This window comes from Anser cygnoides, chromosome 5 (assembly GCF_040182565.1).
Source record: "Anser cygnoides isolate HZ-2024a breed goose chromosome 5, Taihu_goose_T2T_genome, whole genome shotgun sequence".
In the NCBI taxonomy this organism is placed as follows: domain Eukaryota; kingdom Metazoa; phylum Chordata; class Aves; order Anseriformes; family Anatidae; genus Anser; species Anser cygnoides.
The window spans coordinates 4,368,743-4,392,517 of record NC_089877.1 but is presented as its reverse complement, the minus strand read 5'-3'; the positions used below and the strand labels follow the sequence as shown (position 1 = coordinate 4,392,517).

The 23,775-nt window shown below is 34.3% G+C and overlaps 1 protein-coding gene across 2 annotated transcripts in view; it reads right to left on the bottom strand.

The window, feature by feature from the left end:
• PDE3B (phosphodiesterase 3B) overlaps positions 1–23,775 on the bottom strand; it is an 89,155-nt gene that overhangs the window by 5,758 nt on the left and 59,622 nt on the right. Inside the window, exons 2-11 of one of the 2 annotated variants that reach the window (XM_013189132.3) lie at positions 17,220–17,270; positions 16,071–16,319; positions 13,066–13,208; positions 9,005–9,111; positions 7,211–7,421; positions 6,573–6,646; positions 5,963–6,066; positions 5,082–5,216; positions 2,773–2,884; positions 938–1,051 (exon numbers count right to left, since the gene is read on the bottom strand). In XM_013189132.3, coding sequence (XP_013044586.2) covers positions 938–1,051; positions 2,773–2,884; positions 5,082–5,216; positions 5,963–6,066; positions 6,573–6,646; positions 7,211–7,421; positions 9,005–9,111; positions 13,066–13,208; positions 16,071–16,319; positions 17,220–17,270 — 1,300 coding nt within the window. The remainder of the gene's footprint in view (positions 1–937; positions 1,052–2,772; positions 2,885–5,081; positions 5,217–5,962; positions 6,067–6,572; positions 6,647–7,210; positions 7,422–9,004; positions 9,112–13,065; positions 13,209–16,070; positions 16,320–17,219; positions 17,271–23,775) is intronic. The other variant, XM_048069932.2, reaches the window with a different exon arrangement.

Genomic DNA, 23,775 nt, shown 5'->3' with positions numbered 1-23,775 from the left:
AAATACTAACATAATCTTAATACAGTTATCCTTGCAATTGTGGAGCTGAATAATTGGCAAAGAAGGAATTCTTACATCTTGAAGAAGGAACAAAAAGGGAAAGAAAAAAAAGTCATATTACTGCTTTTACATAAACCAGCAATTTTGAATGACAGTTAAAAAGGCCAGTAAGCAGTAAATTCATGACCACATGGGTTGTCCAAAATGGTATATACAATCTTACAAATATATAGAAAGCTTTCAAGATGTTAAACAGGATGGCAGGACATTTTGGAGTATTTAAGAAGTGTCCCAAAACGGGAAAGCCATATATTCCTGTTCTAAAACCAATTCTTTAGTACTGCATACAGATATTAATATACCTCAGGAATCTTTTTTTCAGACATGATCTCCCATGACAGTTCTGAAAGATAACTATCATTCACACAAATGATAAAAGAGACTTTTGGAAGAGCTGTTACTACTCATAAGCAGGAAGAAAAATTTAGTCTAATGTATTTCAAGTGCTAAACACGTACTGACTGTAGCAGTATGCAGAGGTTTCATTCAGCATAGAAAGCTTAAGTGAAATGGTATTCCTGGCTAACAAGTCAGCTCATCTAATAACTGTTCTAAAATCAACTGTATGATACTTCTGAATTGTTTATACTAATATTTGAATGGTATATACTAATATTGTCATATATCTACTGCCTTATATTAAAATATAAGCAATAATATTTGAGTTACAAGAATATTTTTTTTTCCCCTGAGAATCATGGAATGGCCTGGGTTGGAAAGGATCTTAAAGATCATCTCGTTTCAACCCCCCTACTCTGGGCAGGGTTGCCAACCACTAGAGCAGGCTGCCCAGAGCCGCAGTTTTGCTTAATTTATTGTAGTTTCATTAAAACATTATTACAGCAAATGAATAGAAGTAAACTATGTGGATACATACCCATATCACTCTCCATTATATGCTCATTATGAATTTGCTGAAATCCAGGAATGGGCCGTGTTGTCAGATACCATACTGCATGAAGAACATCCGTGGCGTGTATACGATTGTGATCTGAAAATTTAAAAAAAAAAATAAGGAAGTGAGTTACTTCACACCCTTTACTCAGGCTTTGATGTGCAAGTTATTTTTAAAAATGCACATAAAAAAAAAAATCTTGAAAATAAAGAAAAAGAAAATAGAAACAAAACTATTTGTAATATTTTTCAAATTTCACAGACATAATATATTATATTTGACTTTTAATTCTCATGAAGATTCAATGTCATTTTCTTATTCTTTCCTTTTCCCTGTGTTGTAAATGTACTGTAACCAGTGTTTCCACACCAAAAAAAACACTAACGCTTATGTATATTCATACATCGCATAAGATACACTGTGTTTCTTATAAAAAAATAAAATTAAAATTAAAATGTAGTAATACATAAAACATCAAAACAATTATTTATGTCTAACTTACATTAATAACTTGGAGAAACAAGAGCAGAAAAATGAAATTAAGGACAGATAGAAAGAATGGAACTAACTCAATTGAGTGGACTTGTTGACACTGTACTTCTTGTGACATTATTCATATAAAACCAAACCTCTACTTTCTTTTATTAAAACATGAAATTAACTGTTTTTGAGTGTTGTATTTCTGCAGAAATACCTGGGGCAAATCAGTACAGAAAAATCAGTAAAAGGACTGATCAACTAGTTCCAAATTGGTTAAAACCCCAAGGTAGAATTGAGCTTTACTATCTAATATCTAAAGAACTATTTTTGTTATATAATCCATTTGTTTTTCATTAAAATTATATTTCTAATGGGATCTCATAGAATGTTAGTGGTATGCCACAAAAAGGATTAGAGATCTACAGTGAATCACAGACTGACTATAAAACTAAACACACTATTAAAAGATGTGTTATGTGAAAACCTGGAAGTATTTGTTGTGCCACTCTTGGATTTTGTAAAGCCAGAGAAGACCTGGGATATGGTAAGAATAGGGAACAAGGATTTACAAAGGGAAATTAGAACCAATTTTGTGTATAAGGGACTTTAAAGTAACCCAACAGACCTTCAAAATACAAGAAAATGCATTGAATGTGATTAAACAACAGTTCCATCTATCCACCACAAAGGAACCACAAAAAATATCTAATGAACCAAATATAAGAGAAACTTCAATGAAATATAAAGGAAAAAAAAAAAAACTTTTAAACTGGTAGTAGACACTATACCACAATGCTTTTAAGAAATAAGTGAGGTAAAAATCATACATTCTCTAGGCATACTTCATCCGACCTGAGCGTCAGGAAAGGATTAAGTGACCTTTTAAATCAGTGATGGTGAGCTACTAGCATTGATACCATTCTGACACCTACGGGCATCTGGGTTGGCACAAACACTTGTGACATGATTTTATTTTATTTTTAAATTTGGTAACACTGAACAGACAGAAGAATGATTGCTGTCAAAGTTCTTTATTTTCTCATAGCTCTACTACAGGACTAATCCAATTTTCTGCTAAATCAACAGATGTTCTCCTATTGATTTCAGTATGTTGGATTCAGTTACTCATTCAAATAATTTAAGATTATATTCAGCCTATACATTAAAAAATTCCATTTTGGAATCTTTTTCTGGTGCAGTAAATTAAATAAGTTCTAAATTCTGACAAATATAATAATTAACATTTTTTCTATTCCTCCATATTAAATATTAATACAGACCTCAAAGAGATATGCTAACATATAAGAAAAAAGCACACACAATTATATATTACTCACAGGGAATATCTCTGTAGCCATTTTCGAGCGCACAGAAGTAATTCATGAATTCTTGAACTGGGATTTTGAAAATCTCAAACAAACCAGTGTCTTGAAACAAAGTATAAGTTACCTAAACACACATTAAAATGCATTTTAGTCTGAAAGATAACACAATACCTAAGCATATTCTGTTTTTGCAACTTAAAAAATGTTCTTGCTTTTAAAATTTTGCTTGCCGATAGGGCTGGAAATTATTGATATGCCATTAAAGTTTACCTGAAAGCTAATGTAATACAGTTATATGTTTAATCATTTTAACACCAAAAATACGCACTTTTATATTCCTCTCAAATACAGGATAATTAAACCTTTTTTCTCTACTGATAAATTATATTTATAACTGATTATTTTAATAACATTCTCTAAAATTTTTCGTAATACATTAGGGAACTCATGCTTTGTTCCATTAGTAACCTAAAAAAGAAGAAATCTATATTCTTACTTATTACTCTAAAATTCAGATTACCTAACTATAGTAGCAGATCCATTAATAGGGAGGAGGGGGAAGAAGAAGAGAGTCACCCCACACTTGTATTTATTTTTAGAGAACTTAAATTCAATTCTTTCTAACCACTGTGAAATATCTTGGGTATTTTTAAAACAATCTGTCTGGTAAACCAAAAACTATTTCAGAATATTTTTTAAATGTACATGACACGTACACACGTAAATACTGTGCAAATACATTAAGCTGTACAAGTACAACAGAGTGACTATAAAGACCGAAAACCAGTTAAGGCCACAAATATTGAGAAAACTTTTTAAAACAAGACACTACACCTCTTTTGCCACCTCCTTCCCAGACACTTGAGAGAGAAAAATCTCTGAAGTGTGGGAGGTGCTCAAAGAAACATCAGAACAAGATGAGGGGACATCCCTCCTTCCAGCTGTCCCAACCATCCCCCTTACACATACTCAACCTGAGAACCTTACAACCGATAATGGTAAAATACAGTTTTTATTTGGCTTTTAACCAAAGTATATATTGGATGCTTACAGCACAACTGACAAAAGGACTGGGGGAAGAGGAGGAGGAAGACAAGTAATACACATATATACAGAAGAACTGTTCCAGAACTTGTGGCAGAGTTAAGCAAAAACCTGCACACTTAAGTACTTACAGGTTTAAACACCAGATTGCACACAAATGAAACACAAGCTAATACAGATCCCAGAGTACTAGTATACAACCGTAAAAATACCACTCAAAAGTGGATTGTAGCATTCTGGACTGCACATTAACAGCAGTCAATAACTGAGGTGACAAAAGACCTGTCAACATTTGATTAAAAAAAAAAAAAAAGTAAAAGAAAACCAACTGAAGACTTAAAACAATAGCCAGAATATTTGTAGATAATAAAAGAAAAGACAGTGCCTAATGACAAAAATGAAGTTTTCCTCATTGTCTTTTCCATGCCTTCAGTATAGATGCAGATCTATTTTTCCACCTGCACATGAGTCCTTTAAACCATTTTCCTTCCCTCCAAGTACTTGTTCATAACACTACCCTCGAACCAAAAGAAACATACATTCTACCTCAACATACAAAACTAAGATACTAGCAAGAAAAAAACTTTTCATCTTCGTATTAGAACCAAATCCAGCTCATACTATAGCCCCATGATTTCTAAATCCAGAATAAAGAAACAGAAGTTTACAGATGACACTGATGAATAGGAGAGGCTGAGGAAGACCAAACAGGTTCATTCTTTTGCACCTGCCATTAGATTGGCTTCAGCACAACATGAAACTGCACAAAAGAGCTTAGTAGTAAGTCAGAAAGAGATAAAAGGGATACTACATGCAGAAAGCAGCATGGAAAAAAAATCCCATTGTTTGTAGGATCAAGAGGCAAAAGACTGCCTAAAAGATCACTTCTCTTCCCCCACAGGTGTAGCTCTGGCAGAATTATTTTACTGAAATAAAGAAAAAAGAAATGGTTGACAAACAAGGTAGCAATTCTGAAAGCAGGAGACATTTTTTTTTAATAGGAAATGGCACATTACTACAAAATCCATTCCAGTAAGCATGAATCTAACCTATTTTACATTGAAAATAAAATTCAGAAAATTTGGAGCAAGTTGTAAATAAATAAATCACTTATGGTTTACTATGAGATGGAGTACATGAAAAATGAAATTTCCACTTTTCAAGTTAGTGTTCAAATTTATGTTGACTGCAAAACTTTACAATAGTTTAAATGAAATATAAAAGCTTGACTGTTTTATATGCCCTCCCTCTCCCTCATATAATAAAATACAACAAACCTGGCTAAGGATCCTTCCAGACTGGTCTCCCATTTCTTGTACAAGGTCAAAAATTTGGAAGTTCCAATTGTTCATTTTCTCCATTAGTGAGTCATGTTCTATTAACATTGTTTCTAATGTAGGATTCTGCTCCACCTGTATGAGAGTAAGACACTTAATCATCTCTAAAATAAGAATGAAAACTAATTTGTCAGCTGTATTGACAAGAAAACATCAAAATGATAAAACCTTATTGAACTTATTGAATGGTGCTGTAACTGTGGCTATGAGAAAAATCATAAATGAACAGCACAAATAGCACAGTTAATTGCTTGACTTTTCATATTTGGGGGCAGCTTTCTGAGATGGTACCATTATTATTCTTAAAGCAAGTTGAGTTAATAAAACAAAGCAAAAATATGCATAAGCTAACATTTACTGAGCTTTGACAATTCCTTAGCTGAACCAAATTTGAAAAATTGATGTATAGACCCAAAATGGTAGAAAGGTGTATTCAACAACTTGTCTTCTTGCACTACCAATATACGGCATTGTGTGAACAGTGTCTTTATAGTTTCACTGAAATTGATGTATCTTTCATAAACTTCAAGTAGAAAATACAAGTCAATCAGTATTTGAACATACTACCTACATTAAATCCACACAAATTAATTTTGGTCAACAATAATTAGTGTAAGTCATCATCTTGTTATTTGCTAGTGAAATTTTTGTGAGGTAGAAATACCCTATTATTAACTGTAAATTTGAATTCCAGTGATGCACCATTTCCCTTCAGTCACTATAGATATTAGCAATAACAAAACCTCTTTACTACACGTTACAAATGATAAATATTTTACTGATACAAGTTACTGCAAGTTCTTTTGCAATTACATGCTTACAAGTGGACTATTTTGTGTTTCAATGATTATTTCCTTCTTTTCATCTTTTGTCTTCTCTGTATGGTAGAAAGATTCTTTTGGAACACTAGTGCTTCCAGCTTCACCTTAAAGAAAATAAACAGATAAATACTATATCAATCATTTATTTGTAAAATATTAATGACTAATAATTCTTGTACTTATCATACAGATTTCTTCATAGAAAGATAAATAATAGCTTGTTGCTAAACCACTTATTTAAGAATTTAACAACAAAGTGTTAGGGGATAAAATCTATTAGACAAAATGTATTTGAAGATTTAGAAAAAGTAGAAGCATGACTTTTTACTTGTACAAATTGGTGCAGTGTTTAGTTTAGTTGAGATAGTACAGAAATTTTTGACATACTGAGTAGAGGTCTATAAAGCTATGACTGGAAGCCTATTATATAATCCTTATTCTGAAGCAGTTAATATTTTAGATTATCCCAGTTATCCCAAGCGGCAAGTTGAAATAAAATATTTGCATATAAATTATTTAAAGTATAGTGAAATTTCATGTAGAAATATAAAAATATTAATTTAACTGGCTTTTAAGAAAACACAAATATTTGTCTATTTTGAAATCCCACCTGATTTTTTGTCTTTATATTCTGCAAATTCTTGTTCTGGTGTTGGAACAGCCTTGAGTATGTGACATCCACAGCTTACAGAATACATGAAAAATATTTAAAACATTCAGTAATTTTCTTCTTTTGCTATTGCTGTGTTGTATTGAAAAAAATCTGCAAATTGCTTTTCCTAAAAAGATATGCTTTTCAAGGTTCCTCCACCAAGTGACCTTAGTATTTTCTTCTAAATTAGGCACATACAGATTTAGCCTGTACTTAGAAAATAATCAGCCATCACCTCCCCTGGACTCATTTCCATGAATTAACAACGTAGAGATAATTATTTAGAAAGTGTTCAGACATAAAGAATTAAATTCCCAGGTTGGAAGTCATCCTTCTCTAAAATATGTAAAATATTATTGCTCTACAATAGCTACTGCATTTCCTACCAAGGTTGAAATGTTTCAATTCATTAGTACACAACTCAATGATACAGCATCGTTTAGTTCCCTGGATAACATACATACAAATTATTATGAGATGATATGCCTTTTTTTTCAATATTAACAAATAATAGGCCTTGTTATTGTTTTCAATGAAAATATCAATAGTATGTTCAACACACACGAAGTTACTAAAAATGTAACAGCTTACAGTACCTGCTACACACATGACCTATAGGTGTTTTAACTTGCTGCTGAAAATCTGATGAACTAAATGTGTACGCTGGAGGCTTATAAATATTAATGCTTGGTTTTGTAAGAAAATCAGCAGTATCAGGAAATTCTACAGGTGACCAGCTGCTGAGGGTCCCACTGGAGACAGATCCATGACTAGGTGAACCCACAGGACTCAGGCCAGGAGAAGCACCTTCCAAAACAAATATAACATTGGGTTCAGACTATAATAATAGTCTTATTGTTTAGAAAGACTGAAATTAAACAACAATAATCTTTATAAACTGTAAAGAATGTGGAAGTTTTCAAAATGCAGTGTACTGTTCACACTGTTAAATACATATAGATCAGCAAGATTTATTCCTAGTTTTGAGATCTACAAATATACAGCACAGTCTAGGCAATATATCTGAAGGAGCAGACTATGTAATGCATAACATCTGGCTTTCAAAGGTTTCATTTTGTTTTAGCTTTGGAAAACTTTAATTGGTTGCTGAAACTTTCTATATTCCTTTCTGACTCAGGATCGCATTTTTCCAGAACAAATGACCAAAAACAATTCAGTACTGATAACTGACCTAGTGCAAACTGTTTTAGCTCATTGTTTTGTAACGAAGGAAAAATAGACTTAAGGACATTTTTAAAAACAAAGGAAAAAAAAACTGTAATCATATTTTTGAAGCAAGGGATTAAAGTTGGCAGATACTGGCCATTTTGACAGTGATGTGTCATTTTGTTAGTGGTATGGCACTCTGTCCAAATCTGCCTATAAGTCATTAAAAACAAATTAACAAAAACAACTAAAGTTCGTTGTAATTAAATATTTGCAAACAAACAAACAAAAAACCAACTTAATCTTTAGATCCATGAAATTCACCATTCCTGTTCGAACACGAAACTAGGTTTTACTTCAGGAAATCTACGAAAGAAAATTGGTAAAACTGCACTTTGACTACTATGTGCCTGACAATTTACCACAAAATTTAGTGTTAAGCCAAATATCAGTTCTTTCCTCTGCAAAAATACACAAAATATAGGTCTATGAGTGCAAAAGGTAAGTTATAACCATTGTAAACATACTTTCATCAAAAACAATAAAGTGCTCTTTGTCAATGGCTCAAAGAGCAAAATCATGAAGTATTCTTTGGATACTCCATGGATGAATTAGTTATTGTCCTGCAAGCTGTGAAGCAAAAACTCCATCATATTTTTTGTGATTGGTAGTGCATGACAACAAATTACTAAGAGAACATACAGTAGGCATTAACTGCCCTTAAAAAAGGAATCCATACATTATCCGCTTCAAACAGTATCACAGGCTGCACTGAATTGACTCACAAACCTCAAGAACAGTAAGTAATTACATTTTGTTACTGTAAAATATATATATTTTTGAAAGCCACAGAGCATAAATAACATTGTTCCATTACAAAAAGCAGCACTACTAAAAAAAAAGAAAAAGGTCCTTATTAAGGTATGTGAACTTAGCAATTTTCAACAATTACCAACCATATAACAACTTGCAGATAACATTGCATTAGGTGACTAGTGAGATTTTTACAAAGTTATGTTAACCGTAATTTTGAATTTCTTAGAAGCAAATTAAAAACGTATAGATACTAAGTGTGTGTGTATATATATATATAGAATATATATAACATGTTGGTATTATATGGATACTACATTTGCATTAAATAAATAAATAAATAAAATTGTAATGCATGATGTACTGCCTTGACATCCTGCCACTAGGCTATACAAATCGCGCAATCTTACTTGTTCGTCTGGAACTTATATGATGAGCCAATGTTATTGAAGATGACCTTTGTTTTGGTATTGTCAGCAGGGTTGCACCAAATGACCCATTTGAATGAGTTCCTTGGCTGAAAAACAAGCAAACAAAAAATTTTATTCTTCCCTACCTTTGTATCCCATCAATAAATTTTATTTTATCAAATAAAATGCTTGTAAAACAGCTAGACTAAGTTCCACTACCATTCAAGAAAAAGAGAGTACTAGAAAGAAACAAAAGGCAAGATCAGCTAGACAATATGTTGATTATATAGAATAAAAAAAAAAAAAAGAGCTAGGTACTAGGTAAAAGCCACAGCAAACATTATATGGTCCTAAAATAATATGTATAACCAGACTAGTTGTCATAGAACTTCTTGTCTAAAATTTTATTTACTTTTCTTTAATATTGTCTAGAAGGGGTCCAATATTCTTCTGAATAATCGTATTCATCAGCTAGACCTTTCCACAGAACACCATTCAATTCTTTCATGACCATTTACATTTTAAGAAATGCTATGAATAGACAAATTTTCAAGATTATAAAGTAACTGGAATTTGCTCAATTATTCTGTCTTGCATGACTGCCTAATATACCATTGCTAAGTATTACACAATAATGCATATATTTATTCTTTTGGGATAATATCAGATACTCTAGTGCATGTTTTAACATAGCAGACTATTTTCTAATAGCTCTGAAAGCATTTAAAATATTGTTCAGAGAAGATATGGATGCCCCATCCCTGGAGGTGTTCAAGGCCAGGCTGGATGGGGCTTTGGGCAACCTGGTCTGCTGGGAGGTGTCCCTGCCCATGGCAGGGGGTTGGAACTGGGTGGGCTTTAAGGTCCTTTCCAACCCAAACCATTCTGTGATTAGGTACATTGCAAATATCATGACAGCCTTATGAAGCTACAGCCTGCTTTTCAAATCAGATCCACATTTTTAATTAATCATAAATTATCTTAAAAATAAAGTTGTTTTGACTGTCATATTTTACTTCAGCAGCTACATTGTCAAACTCGACTGTTAAATTATGCCATCTGCTGTCGTAGGCATGACATTGCACTCCAAAATTCCCATTATATATTTGTTAGATAATAAAAACATGATATGCAATTAAAAGCAACCATATACATGTAATCTAAAGTGAGAATACTTGTAAAACTAATTATTTCATTTCAGTGTGGGAAAACAATATCTACTGAAACAGCTTTAATCTTTTTTTTTTTAAATCAGATTTCAAACAAAAGTCAAACAAAAAAAATAGAAAAAATGAGTTAAAAAATAAGGACAGATTTATTATCTTGAAGTCTGATGCTGACTTGTTAGACAAATTTTTAAAAAATGTTCAGGTTGACAATTTGGGCAGAGTTAATTTTTTGCTATTTGAATGCTGTTCAGCTTTCATAATTTACACGCACTCTTCTAAAGCATATAAAAATGTTGCATTAGTATTTAGTATATGAAGACTATATATTAATCAAGGTCCATTCACCTCAAACTAGCATTTGACTGACAAACCTAATCAAGAGCCTGTATGCAAATACAAGAGCGGCACTCAAGAGTTGTTTTTGAACAGTCTCGGAAGACAAAAAAAAAAAAAAGATTCTGCAACATTAAATCGGATTTTATAACAATATTAATTTATAGTACCACTGTGTAATGTCATGTCTTTCTCAACTCAGAATTCAGCTGAAAGTAGTCACTGTATGTAGAAATCTTTTGATTGCTGATAAGCTTTGCTCATAGTAAACAGTTTCCTGGTTCACTCTCCCTTTCTACTATTAGCCTGCCCATCTTTGCTTCTTTTCTAAGAGTCATTGGGACCCTTATAGGGGTGACTTACCTCCGTAAGGCTGAAAAAGTTATGCCTTTTCTTTTGCCAAGTTATTTTGCTGACAATTTAAGGAGCTAACTTAAAGAGCCAGAGCCAATGGGACAAAGAGACAGGATTGTGCTCTAGGAACGCAGGACTGCCTCTCTTGTCTATTTCCAGTCTATTTAATAGAGTAGATTTTTTCAAACACTGATGACCAGATCATCATGAACTTATAAACTTTACCTACTGCCATAACTGAGCAGTGAGCATTTGTGATGTGCTTTCATAGTGCACCTGATTTGATACAAAAATAATGGAATTATTGCCTATGGATGAGGAGTAGAAAAGGTATAATAATTAGTTAAATTTCCATTAATGTCAAATTCATACAGACTAAATATATATATATATATAAAAATAATATATTAAAAACATAAATATATATCTTGCTGTCGACCTGACAGTGACAGGAATGGAAAGTTATCCGTGACAATTTTCAAGTATTTTTCAAATATATTTGAAAATTTGAAAAATTTTTCAAATATATCTTCAAGTATATTTTTTTAACCAAACTTAAGTTTTAGTTCATTGTCCTGGTTCCAGTTAGGACAGAGTTAATTTTTCCTCCTAGTAGCTGGTAGGGTGCTATGTTTTGGATTAGGATGAGAAGAGCGCTGATAACATGCTGATGTTTTAATTGTTGCAGAGCAGTGTTTACACCAGGCCAAGGACTTTTCGGCTTCTCGCTCTGTCCTGCCAGCGAGCAGGCTGGGGGTGCAGCAGGAGCTGGGAGGGGACAGACCCAGGACAGCTGACCCAAACTGGCCAAAGGGGTATTCCATACCATCTGACGTCATGCTAAACAATATATAGGGGTGGCTGGCCGGGGTGGGGGGCCGGCTGCTCGGGGATAGGCTGGGCATCGGTCAGCAGGTGGTGAGCAATTGCATTGTGCATCACTTGTTTTCTTAAACATTATTATTATTAATACTATTATCATTATCACTATTATTATTATTATTGTTATTATTATATTCCTGTCTTAATAAACTGTCTTTATCTCAACTCACCGGCTTCACTTTCCCGTTTCTCTCCCCCATCCCAGAGAGGGAGGGGGAAGGGTGAGCGAACGGCTGTGTGGTGTTTAGCTGCTGGCCGGGTTAAACCACAACATTCATAAAAACATAAAGCATGTATTTTTTTTTCAAGGGAGAAGTAAAAGCTACTGACAAGTGCCAAATTGTTTAAATGGCTCACTGTAAAGTGAAATATTATCTTGATTAATAAATTACTGGACATGTGTATATAAACATTCATCCACTACCAGTGATCGTCAAATATACCTCACATTCTTTTTAAAAGGCATCTATTTACTTACCTTACAATCTCTATATAAACCATTAATCTTAAAAGGTAGAGTTATGCAAAAAGCTTTTTTAAATTAATTTAAGCTGCATCACAATTTCAAATTTGTTGCACTTTTCTCACAAGATATCAAGTAAAACCACACATTTAAATTATGCAAGAAGTTTCACTTCGATACGCAACACTAAACAAAAAGAAAAAATGTATATTAATTTTATTCCTAATTCAAAACACAAAGTTAATTTTAGAAATAAAAGCTTTTTTTCAGTGTGTGTGTCACGCTGACTGACAAGAAGAGACAGGCATACTTTCTCACTATGCTTTAATGCTTGCTTGATAACTGTATGAATAAGAAATGTTGCAATACACACAGCAGTGGCTACCAAATACAAGAAGGTTATGTAATCCTTTTAATTAGAAATACAGTTTTTGGATATGTGGAAGTTGGAAAGTGATACCTATTTTAAATAAAAAGGAAGAAGATAAAGTCAGTAATGATTTAGAGTTTACACAATTGCAAAAGAAATTTTTTTGGACTTAGTTTTCATTTCCTACTAAAACTGATATGCAGTCCCACTCAGTGCAACAGGGCACACCATTCAACCTCAGAACAACCTGATTTCTAGTTGGGACCAGAGTTACAAAAGTATAGTATATTACTAACTTGAAATGTTTTCCAATTTATGCTGTCAGAATTGGGAGACTTAATTCAACTACAAGAATAAATACTAAATTTACATTTAAATACTACAATTTATATTAAATACTTCCCCTGACAAGTGCCAACATTACAGATAATTGATATTTTTGAAGAACAACATTTATTATTCTACCCCTAAAACCTGGTTAGGTGCTTACCTTGATGTGTTATATTCCTGATGAGATCTCTTACTGTTACTCCGTTCCCATCTAGAAGGTTGCGATTCTATAGGTGGAATGCCAGAAACTCCTGAAGCTCGTCTCAGCTGTGGTGTTGGTAGGCTATTCCTGCTATTTAATCCCTATTGAATAATTTAATTATAGTTAAAATTTACATAATTGAAATTAAACAAAAAAACTTTATATACTTTCTGAAGATAGGATGTGACACTTTATTGTTAATCATTTATAGTGAAACAGGAAGCAAGGTATCTCATATTCACTCTTACTGATTAAGAAAATCAAAAAATCAAAATCAAAAAATTTAAAATTATTTTGCTCATTGCAAATAATTTTGTTTTCTTTTCCCAAATTAAAATATGTAAAGGTACTTGTACTTTGAAATCCACATGGTCCAATAATTACTCTTCACGTGCTTTTAAAAATGGAGGTCATCTAGAGATGGTCAATTGATGTAGGATTGATGTAGGATTATGGATAATCTTTCTACCCATTTCAGTTGTATGGCTACACAACCAGCTCTCCAGCATCCAGGATAGCCTGAGATGGCAATAGCTCAGATACTAAAAATTGACAATGCTTGTATTGTGGGCCATATGGAAAGGACAATGCATGTACTGTGGAACATATTGAAGGGGCAATGCACAATACACAGGGTCAGCTGTGTATCATCAGGCTGCGTAACATCAGGGCTCCCTCTCTGTTTGCATACTGGCATCACAGCTCCAAGGAGGCTTCCCAGACACCTCTCCATTCTCAGCCTTGAAGCTATGTTAGTTTAGACATGCTGCAGCCCAAACACATGGAATCACCATTGTACTTGGACACAAAGCCCTCTGTTGCAGGACAACAGCACTCAAAATGGTTCTGGTACGGAAATAACTCAGGACTTCCTAGCTGTGCCTTACAGCACTACACCCAAAAATGTATAGCCATGTTTAAATATTAACTAAGAGAAGCTAAGTAACAGAAATAAGATCACTGAACTGAAACTGCAAAGCTAGCTCTGGCATATCTGCCTTCATTGCGCAGAAAACCTATGCATTGCATTCTAATAAAATTTAAGAAATCTTACTGCATTCAGTCCACAATCCACATGTGAACTTGCCCCTAAACTTGGTCACACAATGAGCGGTGAGGAGGTGGGGGTGTTCCACATAATTCAGATACATGGAACTAGACCTCACAAAGGAGAGGGAAAAAAAAAGGATGCCAGGAAAAAGTATGTAAAGCAAAAAACACAAAGGGATACTTGCAATATTGAATAAGGTCTGCAGGGTCATGTATGAGGACAGGTGACCCTTGGATACTAGCTCTTCAGAAGGTTTGCAGAAATACTGACTTTGCAATTTAAGCTTCATCAGTTGATCAAAGATCATACTTAACTCACTACTATATACTTCAAAAAAATGAAGCTGTTGACACACACGACTAGTTTCTCACCCTGAAAAATCAGACTGCTTTGAGTCTTTGATATGAGATGCACCTTGACCCTGTTTGCTTTGCTGCAAAAAGCAGTAGGCACAGCCAGAAAGGTGGAACTGGACAGAATAAGGACCACCATATCCCACAGAAACCTGCAGTAGTCCTTAACCAGTCAGCTCTACTACAAGGAGAACCAGAGGAGCATATTCTGCTAACCTACCTAAACCAGTTACAGCAAAATCTTCAGACAGGGAGCAACAGGAGTCAACTAAGCCATGCACTCTTGAAGAGCGATTTGCTAGGCAGAAATAGTGTAAGCAAACAAAATCAAAATGTATATCTGAAATCTGTCAAATATGAAGTTGTATGCAGTAAGTAGCTTGGTTGGCAGCGACGGCACACTGCATATATGAATTGTCTAACAAAGATAGAATGGACTGATGTCTTAAGACAATCTCCAGAAAAGTAGAGGAAACAGTTGTAATTGTAAAGCAAACTCAAAAATTCCTCTACCCTGGGCATTTAGCCCAGGGAAAGCAGGCAAATTGTTTGAGCCCAGCCTTTGGTTATAACGCAACATTGAGCACTATGTGCTCTCAGGCTTAGAATGGACTTCTGTGTCAGTGGACCATATCAATCCAACCTGTGTGCTCTCTTGTAACACGAGGAGCACAGCTGAAAATCCCCAACAGCGAAAGAGAAAAGTCCACTCCCTGAAACAAGCACGTGTGTTAGCACAATATTGAAATAAGTCCCCAATACCTGCACTGAATCTGGCTCATGAAGCAGTTTATCTGACCCTGAAATACTAAGCCAACAAGCTGAGCAGTTTGGGGCAACCTGCCCACTGCCTGGAAGTAGAAGCACTTGCAGCGCAGGGACTTCCTGCACCAGCCTCTGCAATAACCAGTTTCGAGCTGTCAGCACCATGCAACTCTAGAATTATTAGCTCTGGTGCACCACAGCTGAGTTTGTACATTTGAATGTTTTTCCACCATGTTCCTTAATGTGTCGTATAATAAATAGATTTACACACTCGCCCCACAATGTGATGTGCTCCGTAGGAAGAAGTGAATGTTTTACATAGCTGATTTACTTCTGTTTGATGGTTAATTTGATGTTTACAAAAAATGAATTTATTTTGAAAAAAAATGTAATTGGTTAGTCAACATATCTAACAATTGTTAGAGCAAGAATGCAAGAGAAATAAGAACAGCCCTGTTTAACCCATCTAAGAAGAAAATATGAAAATATTGTGTTCTAACAATATTTGCTTTTTTTTTTTTAAACCCTGTGTTTATTTTGAGAAAGTGTGTTCAGAATGCAGACAGGTGCTTTTTACCTGTCTACCCATCAATCATTTGAATTTGCACCTTGGCATACATCTGCATTTCAGAAAACGAATTTTCACATCTTCTTTCTTTTGACTTTAAGCATAGTGCAGGTACTCAGCAATGAAGCTGCTATACATACAGAAGCATTGTTTCCAGATGATTTTTTCTTTTTTTTTTTTTTTAAATTGCAACACATATAGATAGTGACAATTAAAGTCATTTGACCTTGAACAGCTTTCGGTCTCCCTTTTCAGCAGGATCTTCTACTTCAGGACATGGGAAGAAACCAGGAAATGGTGTGAATGGATTGGCCTTTGGCCTGCATGTGGCTGAGAATGCACCAATCAAACTATTAATGCTTCGAAGGGAAGAAATCACTTGCGGTGGAAGGGATGGGTCAGTCAGGAGGTCTGTTAGCATGCTCCGAGCCTCATTTAGTACTGAAAGATCAACTCCATTTCCACTGCCAACATTCTAAAACAGATGGAATTGTTGCAAACTATCAACATGACAAATAGTTTCACTTCGTTTTAAGTTTTAAATAAGCATCTTATCCCAATTACAAGTTAAAAAATAAAGAAAATAATTTTCTTTTACAGAAAAACAATAGACAATACCTCAAAAATTTTTTGCAAATATTTCTCATGCAATAAGATAAATATTTCAGAATTCAAAGCTAGCTACAAGTTTATTTTTCTCTTTTTAAAATAAAGAACCTGTCTCAATTATTCTTCTCTCATTTTTTTTATTATTTTTTCTTAGAATTAAATTTAGTATTCCATATTAAGTATTCCAATACCAACAGAAAATTTGGTGGAAAAAAATTTAAAAGACCTTCACAGAGGTACCACTTCTACAACCTCATTATTGTTATTATTTCTAAATCTACTGAAACAAATCCTAAAAAATTTATCAAAAACTATCATTAGTTTTTATTTGGCAAAGCTCCCTGAAGATGAGCAGTAATAGCTAATTAGATGCCAGTACTGACACAAGAAAGAGAAAGAGAAACAAGCAATCAGGAAGAAAGGTGAGATCCTTGTGGGCCTGAGCTTGATGACATAGCTGGAGAATCACTCCCTAACCTTATGCTAATGACTGTTTAAACAAAACAAAACAAAAACAACAAAAATCCCCCCACACTCCCATATTAACTGGGTTTGATATTGGTCTCATGTACACCACCAAAATCAGATCCTTGTCACCTTGGTCAGACTGCTAAATAGTTAGTTACTGCTACATAGATACGTAGAGCTAGAAAGTACTAGGACAACTTCGGTAACGAAAATATCCATAGATAAATCTAACAGTTTACAGAGAAGTCTGTACTCAGACAAATTCATAAAAGAATAATTAAATTCATAACACACTGACCTGGTAATAGGGCTTGTACCATTGCTTCAAATCCCAATCCCAAAGTATCATCTGTATAAAAAAAAAAAAAAAGAGTAACAGGTGATACGTTAATACAGAATAAATCTGGATTACATGAGGTAACATAAAATGCTTCTTTCTTCATGTTTTTTCATATGAAAATGAGGTCATTTTCTCAGTTAATGCTACCACAGCAGAAGTCCTAAAGAAACATTTGAAGAAATTGTGTATGACAGAGACGTCTTGATGATGACATAAATATATAGACTTATTTCAATATTTCTGGATTGTTGACAGAACATCTGAGACACACACTAAATTATTCGGTGATAGAGCTTCCCTGTTTCTATTCACCTAGACTTATATAAGCAAATCTATTCTAAAATCTCCAATATATTTTATAAACGTAGGTAAATTATCAAGAGAACCAGTATATAGCTACTAGACTTGGGAAAGGAAAAGTGTATCAATAATGTTTTCCTCCTTAAACTATAAAATATACTCCAAAGGTAGTGAGAAAAAAGAAGCATGATAGCATATGCTTTTCCCTTCAGGATGTGAGCTGTACCAGGCTTGACAAATCTCACAGTAGAACTTCCTACATGAAGTACACAAGCATAGAGTAAAAAAACTAATATAATAGGTGTCTCAACATTAAAGTGAATTTACAAGTAAATACCTGTACTAATAAAATAAACTGCTGCAATAAGCTCACAACAGTAAAAACACAAGTTAGAGGAAACACTTTGCATTAATTTTCAAATCCATGAAAGGAACAGCTTATAGCACAGCATTTGTTTTAATTTAGTCCCAGGAATTTCTAACTGTAGAAATTCACTGCAATTCTATTTTTAGGAAAATCCCATAAATTTCATGATTAGGAAATACTTTAAACATCCTCATCAACAAATTTATGTTTCAGAATTTTTACAAATTGAAATTTTGCTAAATCTATGAAAAATATAATTCATAGAATATTTGACACAGTTGTGAATAACTTTTTTAGAATAACTAAATTCTAAATAATAACTAAATACTATAACTAAAATAATAACTAAATACTAACTAAATACTAAATAACTAAATAATAACTAAAAACTAAATAATAATTGTGAATAACAATTTAAGAAACTGTAAATAAAATTTTAAGAAAAAAATGGGAAAATATAAAAACAGATGAAAGACTTTTCTTTAAAAAAGAAAACTAAAAATACTACAATATTAAAATCCTACAAAAAATGCATGAGGAGAACAAAAGTTTTCCCATGTATTTTACCTAGCTTGTCAAAAAAGTGTTCAAAAAGAAGCCACTGAAATTTTTCAAATGGTTCTGCATACATGGGATTACCAACACAAATTTCTGCAGGTTTGAACCTCTAATTTTCATTTAAGCTCACTTATTACTCCAATTATAGAATCTTTATATAGTTTATTAACATACATGAACAAGGACCCTGCAACAGCCGATAGATGGAAGCTAGCAATTCCGTGGTAGGACAGATATTTAGACAAGAATTTCTACAAAAGTTATATATATTTATAAATAATATTTTACATATGGGGCGGACATATATATTTATATAAATAGAAGACTGAGCATATATATTATATAATTGAGCAACCAAACTGCCTGTCTGGTTCCTCCATCTTTTTCTTGTCCCATAACTTTTTGACTCATCTGACCAACAGGGGAGCCTACATACTCATGAGTCATAATATTTTATTGGCCATTTTGGTCAGAGGAGGCTCAGAGGAAACACTGAATGTAAGGAAGCTGAGATATTGTGACAGAGGTACGGGGTGAAAGGTGGACAGAAAGCCCTAAAAATCATCATTTGCTATTTCTGTTGCTCACAGAACACATTTATTTTTTAGAGGACAATCTAGGAAAAAGCCCTTCACTTTTTAATTCCTAAGAGGAGCAGCAGAAGGGAGAAGAGTCATCTGAGATATGCACATGCATGAGTGGGTCCATAACAGGAAAAGTCCTTAATACAGCTAAGTCCGTCAAGGTGGGAACTAGCATCACTGGAGGTGGCCTCGCACTGACTAGCACACTAAACTGTGAAATGGGCTGCAAGCAGCAACCAAGTGCTCTCCAGCTGAGAAAGCAGGCCATCTTTGTCACTTTGTCCAAGTACCTTCCCAGTACAATATTTTGCACTCACATTTTGCTCATTTTCAATATTTTTAATAAAAAATAAATATTACAAATAATAAATGTTAAAATATTGTGCAATATTTTGATCTTTTTTGAGTCCAAGTCCCAACTCATTTTTTATACATTTGTTCTCCATCATTAAGATATTAAATAAAAATTAAATACAACAGAAGGAGTAAAGAAATATATCCACAGAAATTACGAAAACAAATATCTCCTGGCAGTACATGCACTTCCCTACATAAGCGTTCCATATGAATATACAGATTTTGATAAAATTACCATTCTGAATGAATGTCTTTAGTCTTTAACTAAACTGATTTGCATGCATTTTTTTCTGGGCCTATTTTCACAGTTACAACTGTGAAGGTTTTGGTAGAATTCTAATACATTGCATCAACTATTTGTCCACCATTCAGAACTTCGGCAGCAGCTCTGTGGAAAAAAATGCCTATTACACAGATCCAGTGTCACTAGTCACATTAAATTACAACAACCTATTACGTACACATGGTCAGATTGTGTGACTATTGTTTTTCCCTGCTCTGTAAATCTAATGAAATATAGAATCTGTAATGACATTGGCTAGAAGTTAAATAAGTTCATTGTATTTATATATTGTAGGAAATATAAATAGAAACTAAGCAGAAAAATAGTTCTTTAACACAACTGCATGAATTTCACAGCTTGTAGCAATCTATACCAGCTGCATTAATATTCTATTCTCTTAAACATATCGTAGAGAATGCAATTTAAAACATTTGTTTTCTTTTCAAAACAATTCAAACAGTAGCAATTTTGTAAACTCTGTTCAGAAAGCACTACATTAACATCATTCGCTTAAATAAATAAATAAATAAATAAAACCAAAAGGCTTCCCAGTACTTCAGGTTAAAAACAATTTATCTGTATTTTAAAAAGCATTATCTTGCAGGAGGAGTGTTTTGTTAGTTTCTACTTGAATATGGCTACAGATCTACGTGCCAAATAACTTCACAAAACCCACCAAACCCACAAAGAAACGTCAGCAACACAATCTAAAGATACTATCAGCTTCAAGTATGTCAACAGTGCTCACTTAACTTTTCTTCTACAGGGAGCAAAAATCAAAACAGCATAAAAGAAATTAAATTCAGATGTCTGTTAGGTTTCAAGAGTGTTCAGTCTTTCTGACTTCTTGACAGGCACTAAAATATCCTGGTAGACAAGGTTCTAATTATTCTGATAAATGAATTCATTTGCGCAACATGCATTCACAAATTAAATGAATATAAAGACAACCCTTTTTTCCTCTCTTCCATCTATAACTACAGATCATGAATGAGGTATCAATATCCCTGCATGCTAGTTCATATTCTGCAGTCCTGGAACTTTTGTTTGCCTACCTCCCCCCGCCCTGCCTTTTTTTTTTTTTTTTTTTTTTTTAATAAAATATGTGAGAGCTCTGTTTAGTTTTGTTCCCCCAAGACTAACAGCTTTTCATGAGGCAGTCTCAAAGTTCCAGACTGGCACTGGTCCAGCAGAAGGTGTAGAAAGTGTAAAGAATTGCGGGCTGAGCATCAGTGGCACTCAGGCAAGGGCAGCATTCACTGGCTCCTTTTCTTTTCTGTTACCTTCACACAGACACCATTAAACATCACATTTAAAGTTATTAGTGATGACATCCACTTGCTGTGAAAACTGATTGCTAGGCATGCGCTTAGACTGGGAACAAGTTACGCTATAACAAGGCCTTATTACATGAAGGGAGCAGATCTAGACCCAAGAATCAAGAATTCGAGGTTTTGGGTTGTGATTAACCTAGCTACCTTTGCCTCGTACATCAAGACTTGAAAAAATAAACAGACAAGGTAACTGTTAGCCTGTCAGTGAGGAGCGTGACAATTGCAACCAACACTACCTGGCCATACCCATTTTGCATGAGGCATTAGGTTTTAGCCAGATCATTTTAAAGATTAAGGTTTTTACCTCCTGGTTGTCCAGCTGGACAGTTAAAAAAAAAATTTAAAAAATGAAAAAAACTCTTCTTCATTCTTAAGTTTCTCTTTCCAGATTGACGCTTACTTAAGTCAAACATAGCTAGACCTTGTGGTTTCATTGTGTGCTCAGCATGGGCATGGTGACTGTGCCCATCCGCTTCACTGACTTTTGTCTTAACCAGCCAGGATGACCGGGTGTCCGCACGAGTTTTGTTAGCTGCATCAGCAACCTTGTCAGCTTGCTTGCAACCTCCATTACGGGACACATGGGAGGCTTCCCTTCCCCCAGCTCTTCTAATATGAAACGTGGTACCTTAGCTGATTTTATTTACTTATTGTAAGCAAGATCTTAGCAACAGCATGGGCATTTTATTAACTCCAGAAAGTTTCTGTACCAAGCCTTTAAATGCAGCTCCTTTTATGACACAACCCATCCTTTATTAATCCTTTCAGCCATCAGGATCTTTCTTGTGTGCATGTCTGTCTGTGCACGCATACAGATGTGCATACATATACTTACACACTTTCATATAAGCTGTGCTGTTAAGATTTTGGAGAATCGATCATAGGACTAAAGAATTTCAAAGGCTTCCTTTTTGTTTTAGCTCTACGCTGGTAGAGAAAAAAGTTCAAAGTTTGAGAGGCATAAAATACTCAGTGAAGAGTGTTCCTGCTAAACTTTGTGTCCTATACTGATACAGTATACACAAGGTAAAATAACGTACACAGTTCATGCAAAATCTACTTCCAATGCAAATAATGAATTGCTATTTTAAATGGCAGGTCACCACACAATTTTCCACACAACTTTATTTGAATGAAAAATTTCACAGCTTGGTTTCATGACTGAAAATTTTCTATTGGCATTTAAACCAGAAGAATTGAGCTTTGCCACTGATCTCAATTTTCACAGAAAACAAACTAAAACAGTTTTGAAATAAACAGACACAAATTCACCTACGTGTTACCAACATATATATATATATATATACATATATATATATAAATTCATTATCCATTGCCATTAATTAAAAGCCAAATGTCCTGAGAGAAGACAGGTATATTATTTCACTGCAGCTACCAGGATAGCACAGTCTATGTTAGCTGTAAAATTTTCAGGGCCCCTTCCATGTGGCACACACTGAAGTAATTAAATTAGCTGATGAAAGTTGTAGGTGCAAAGTAACAATCTCTTCCACCAAGCACAGCGAAAAAGTGTAGATCACAATCACAGAATGTTAGGAATTTGAAGGGACCTTGAAAGATCATCTAGTCCAATCCCCCCACAGTAAATATTTTTCCATGGTAAATACAACTTGGTAAATCACTGTATTACTCAAAACCTCACAGGTTAATAATGAGAGGGGGGTTTATTACTTTTTCTTAGAAGCTGATAATAGACCACAAGATGGCACTCAAATCCAGAAGGCCTGCCCCCAAAACAACTTGGAGAGAAAGGAACAGAAACCAGCAGCATATTCTTTCACAGACCTTCTGCAGAGCTGAAATGGTTTGAGGGAAGGGATGAGTTTTAAAGGTTATCAGCTGATAAATTCTACTTTTCACAAAATCATCTCTGTTTCACTCCTTACCATTCTAGTCAGAAAGTACCTGTAAGGAAGCTATACTTACTTTCTCACTACCCACCAGATTTAGCTCAATTAGCTTAATACCATGCCTTGCAACTTCACTCTGGCATAGTAAAAAAACAAACAAACAAACAAACAAACAAAAAAAAAGCTGCATTTCCAGAATTTTTATTTTTGAGAGTTTGGCAGTTAAGCCTTTAATTAATTACTGTGGATCATCTGTAGAAAGTTACAAAGTATTCCCAGAATTGCATTAATCCGTCAATCCTAGAGCAGAACAGGAGTAAAAGGGTACAGTTTATTTTAACTTAATGTGAACAGACCTTAAAATAGGTCTTAGGCAGAGCCTCAGCAATTTGTGATTTTGCAACCATTAGACGTGTTGCAGAAAGATCTGTGCTCTGTAATACCAAGATTTTGTAACCCACTTGCACACAACATTCTTCCTTACCTCCTGCATCAAGAAACACCTGACCTATGAGGGACTTGAGTCATTAAGGCTCCAAGCTACATTGCAAACCTCTGCTTAGCAACTCACACACCTCTTCCGAGCATCAATTTGCAGTGCCACCATCACAAAAGTCACAGGACCGCAAGCTCCTTCAAAAACAAAATTGTGGGGAGCTCTAATAATGCTTATGAATTTCCGGTAAGGTTAGAAAGCTACAGCCTTCCCCCCCAAAATCATGTACAACAAATTACCAGTCAGCCTGCAGGATAAATTCTCGTCTCAGCCCGATGCTAATCCTGGAGACTCCCTGCTCATCCTGGAGCAATGAGCACACTTTCCTGTTTTTATCTAATTGCCTGTCAAGCTGGTCATGTTT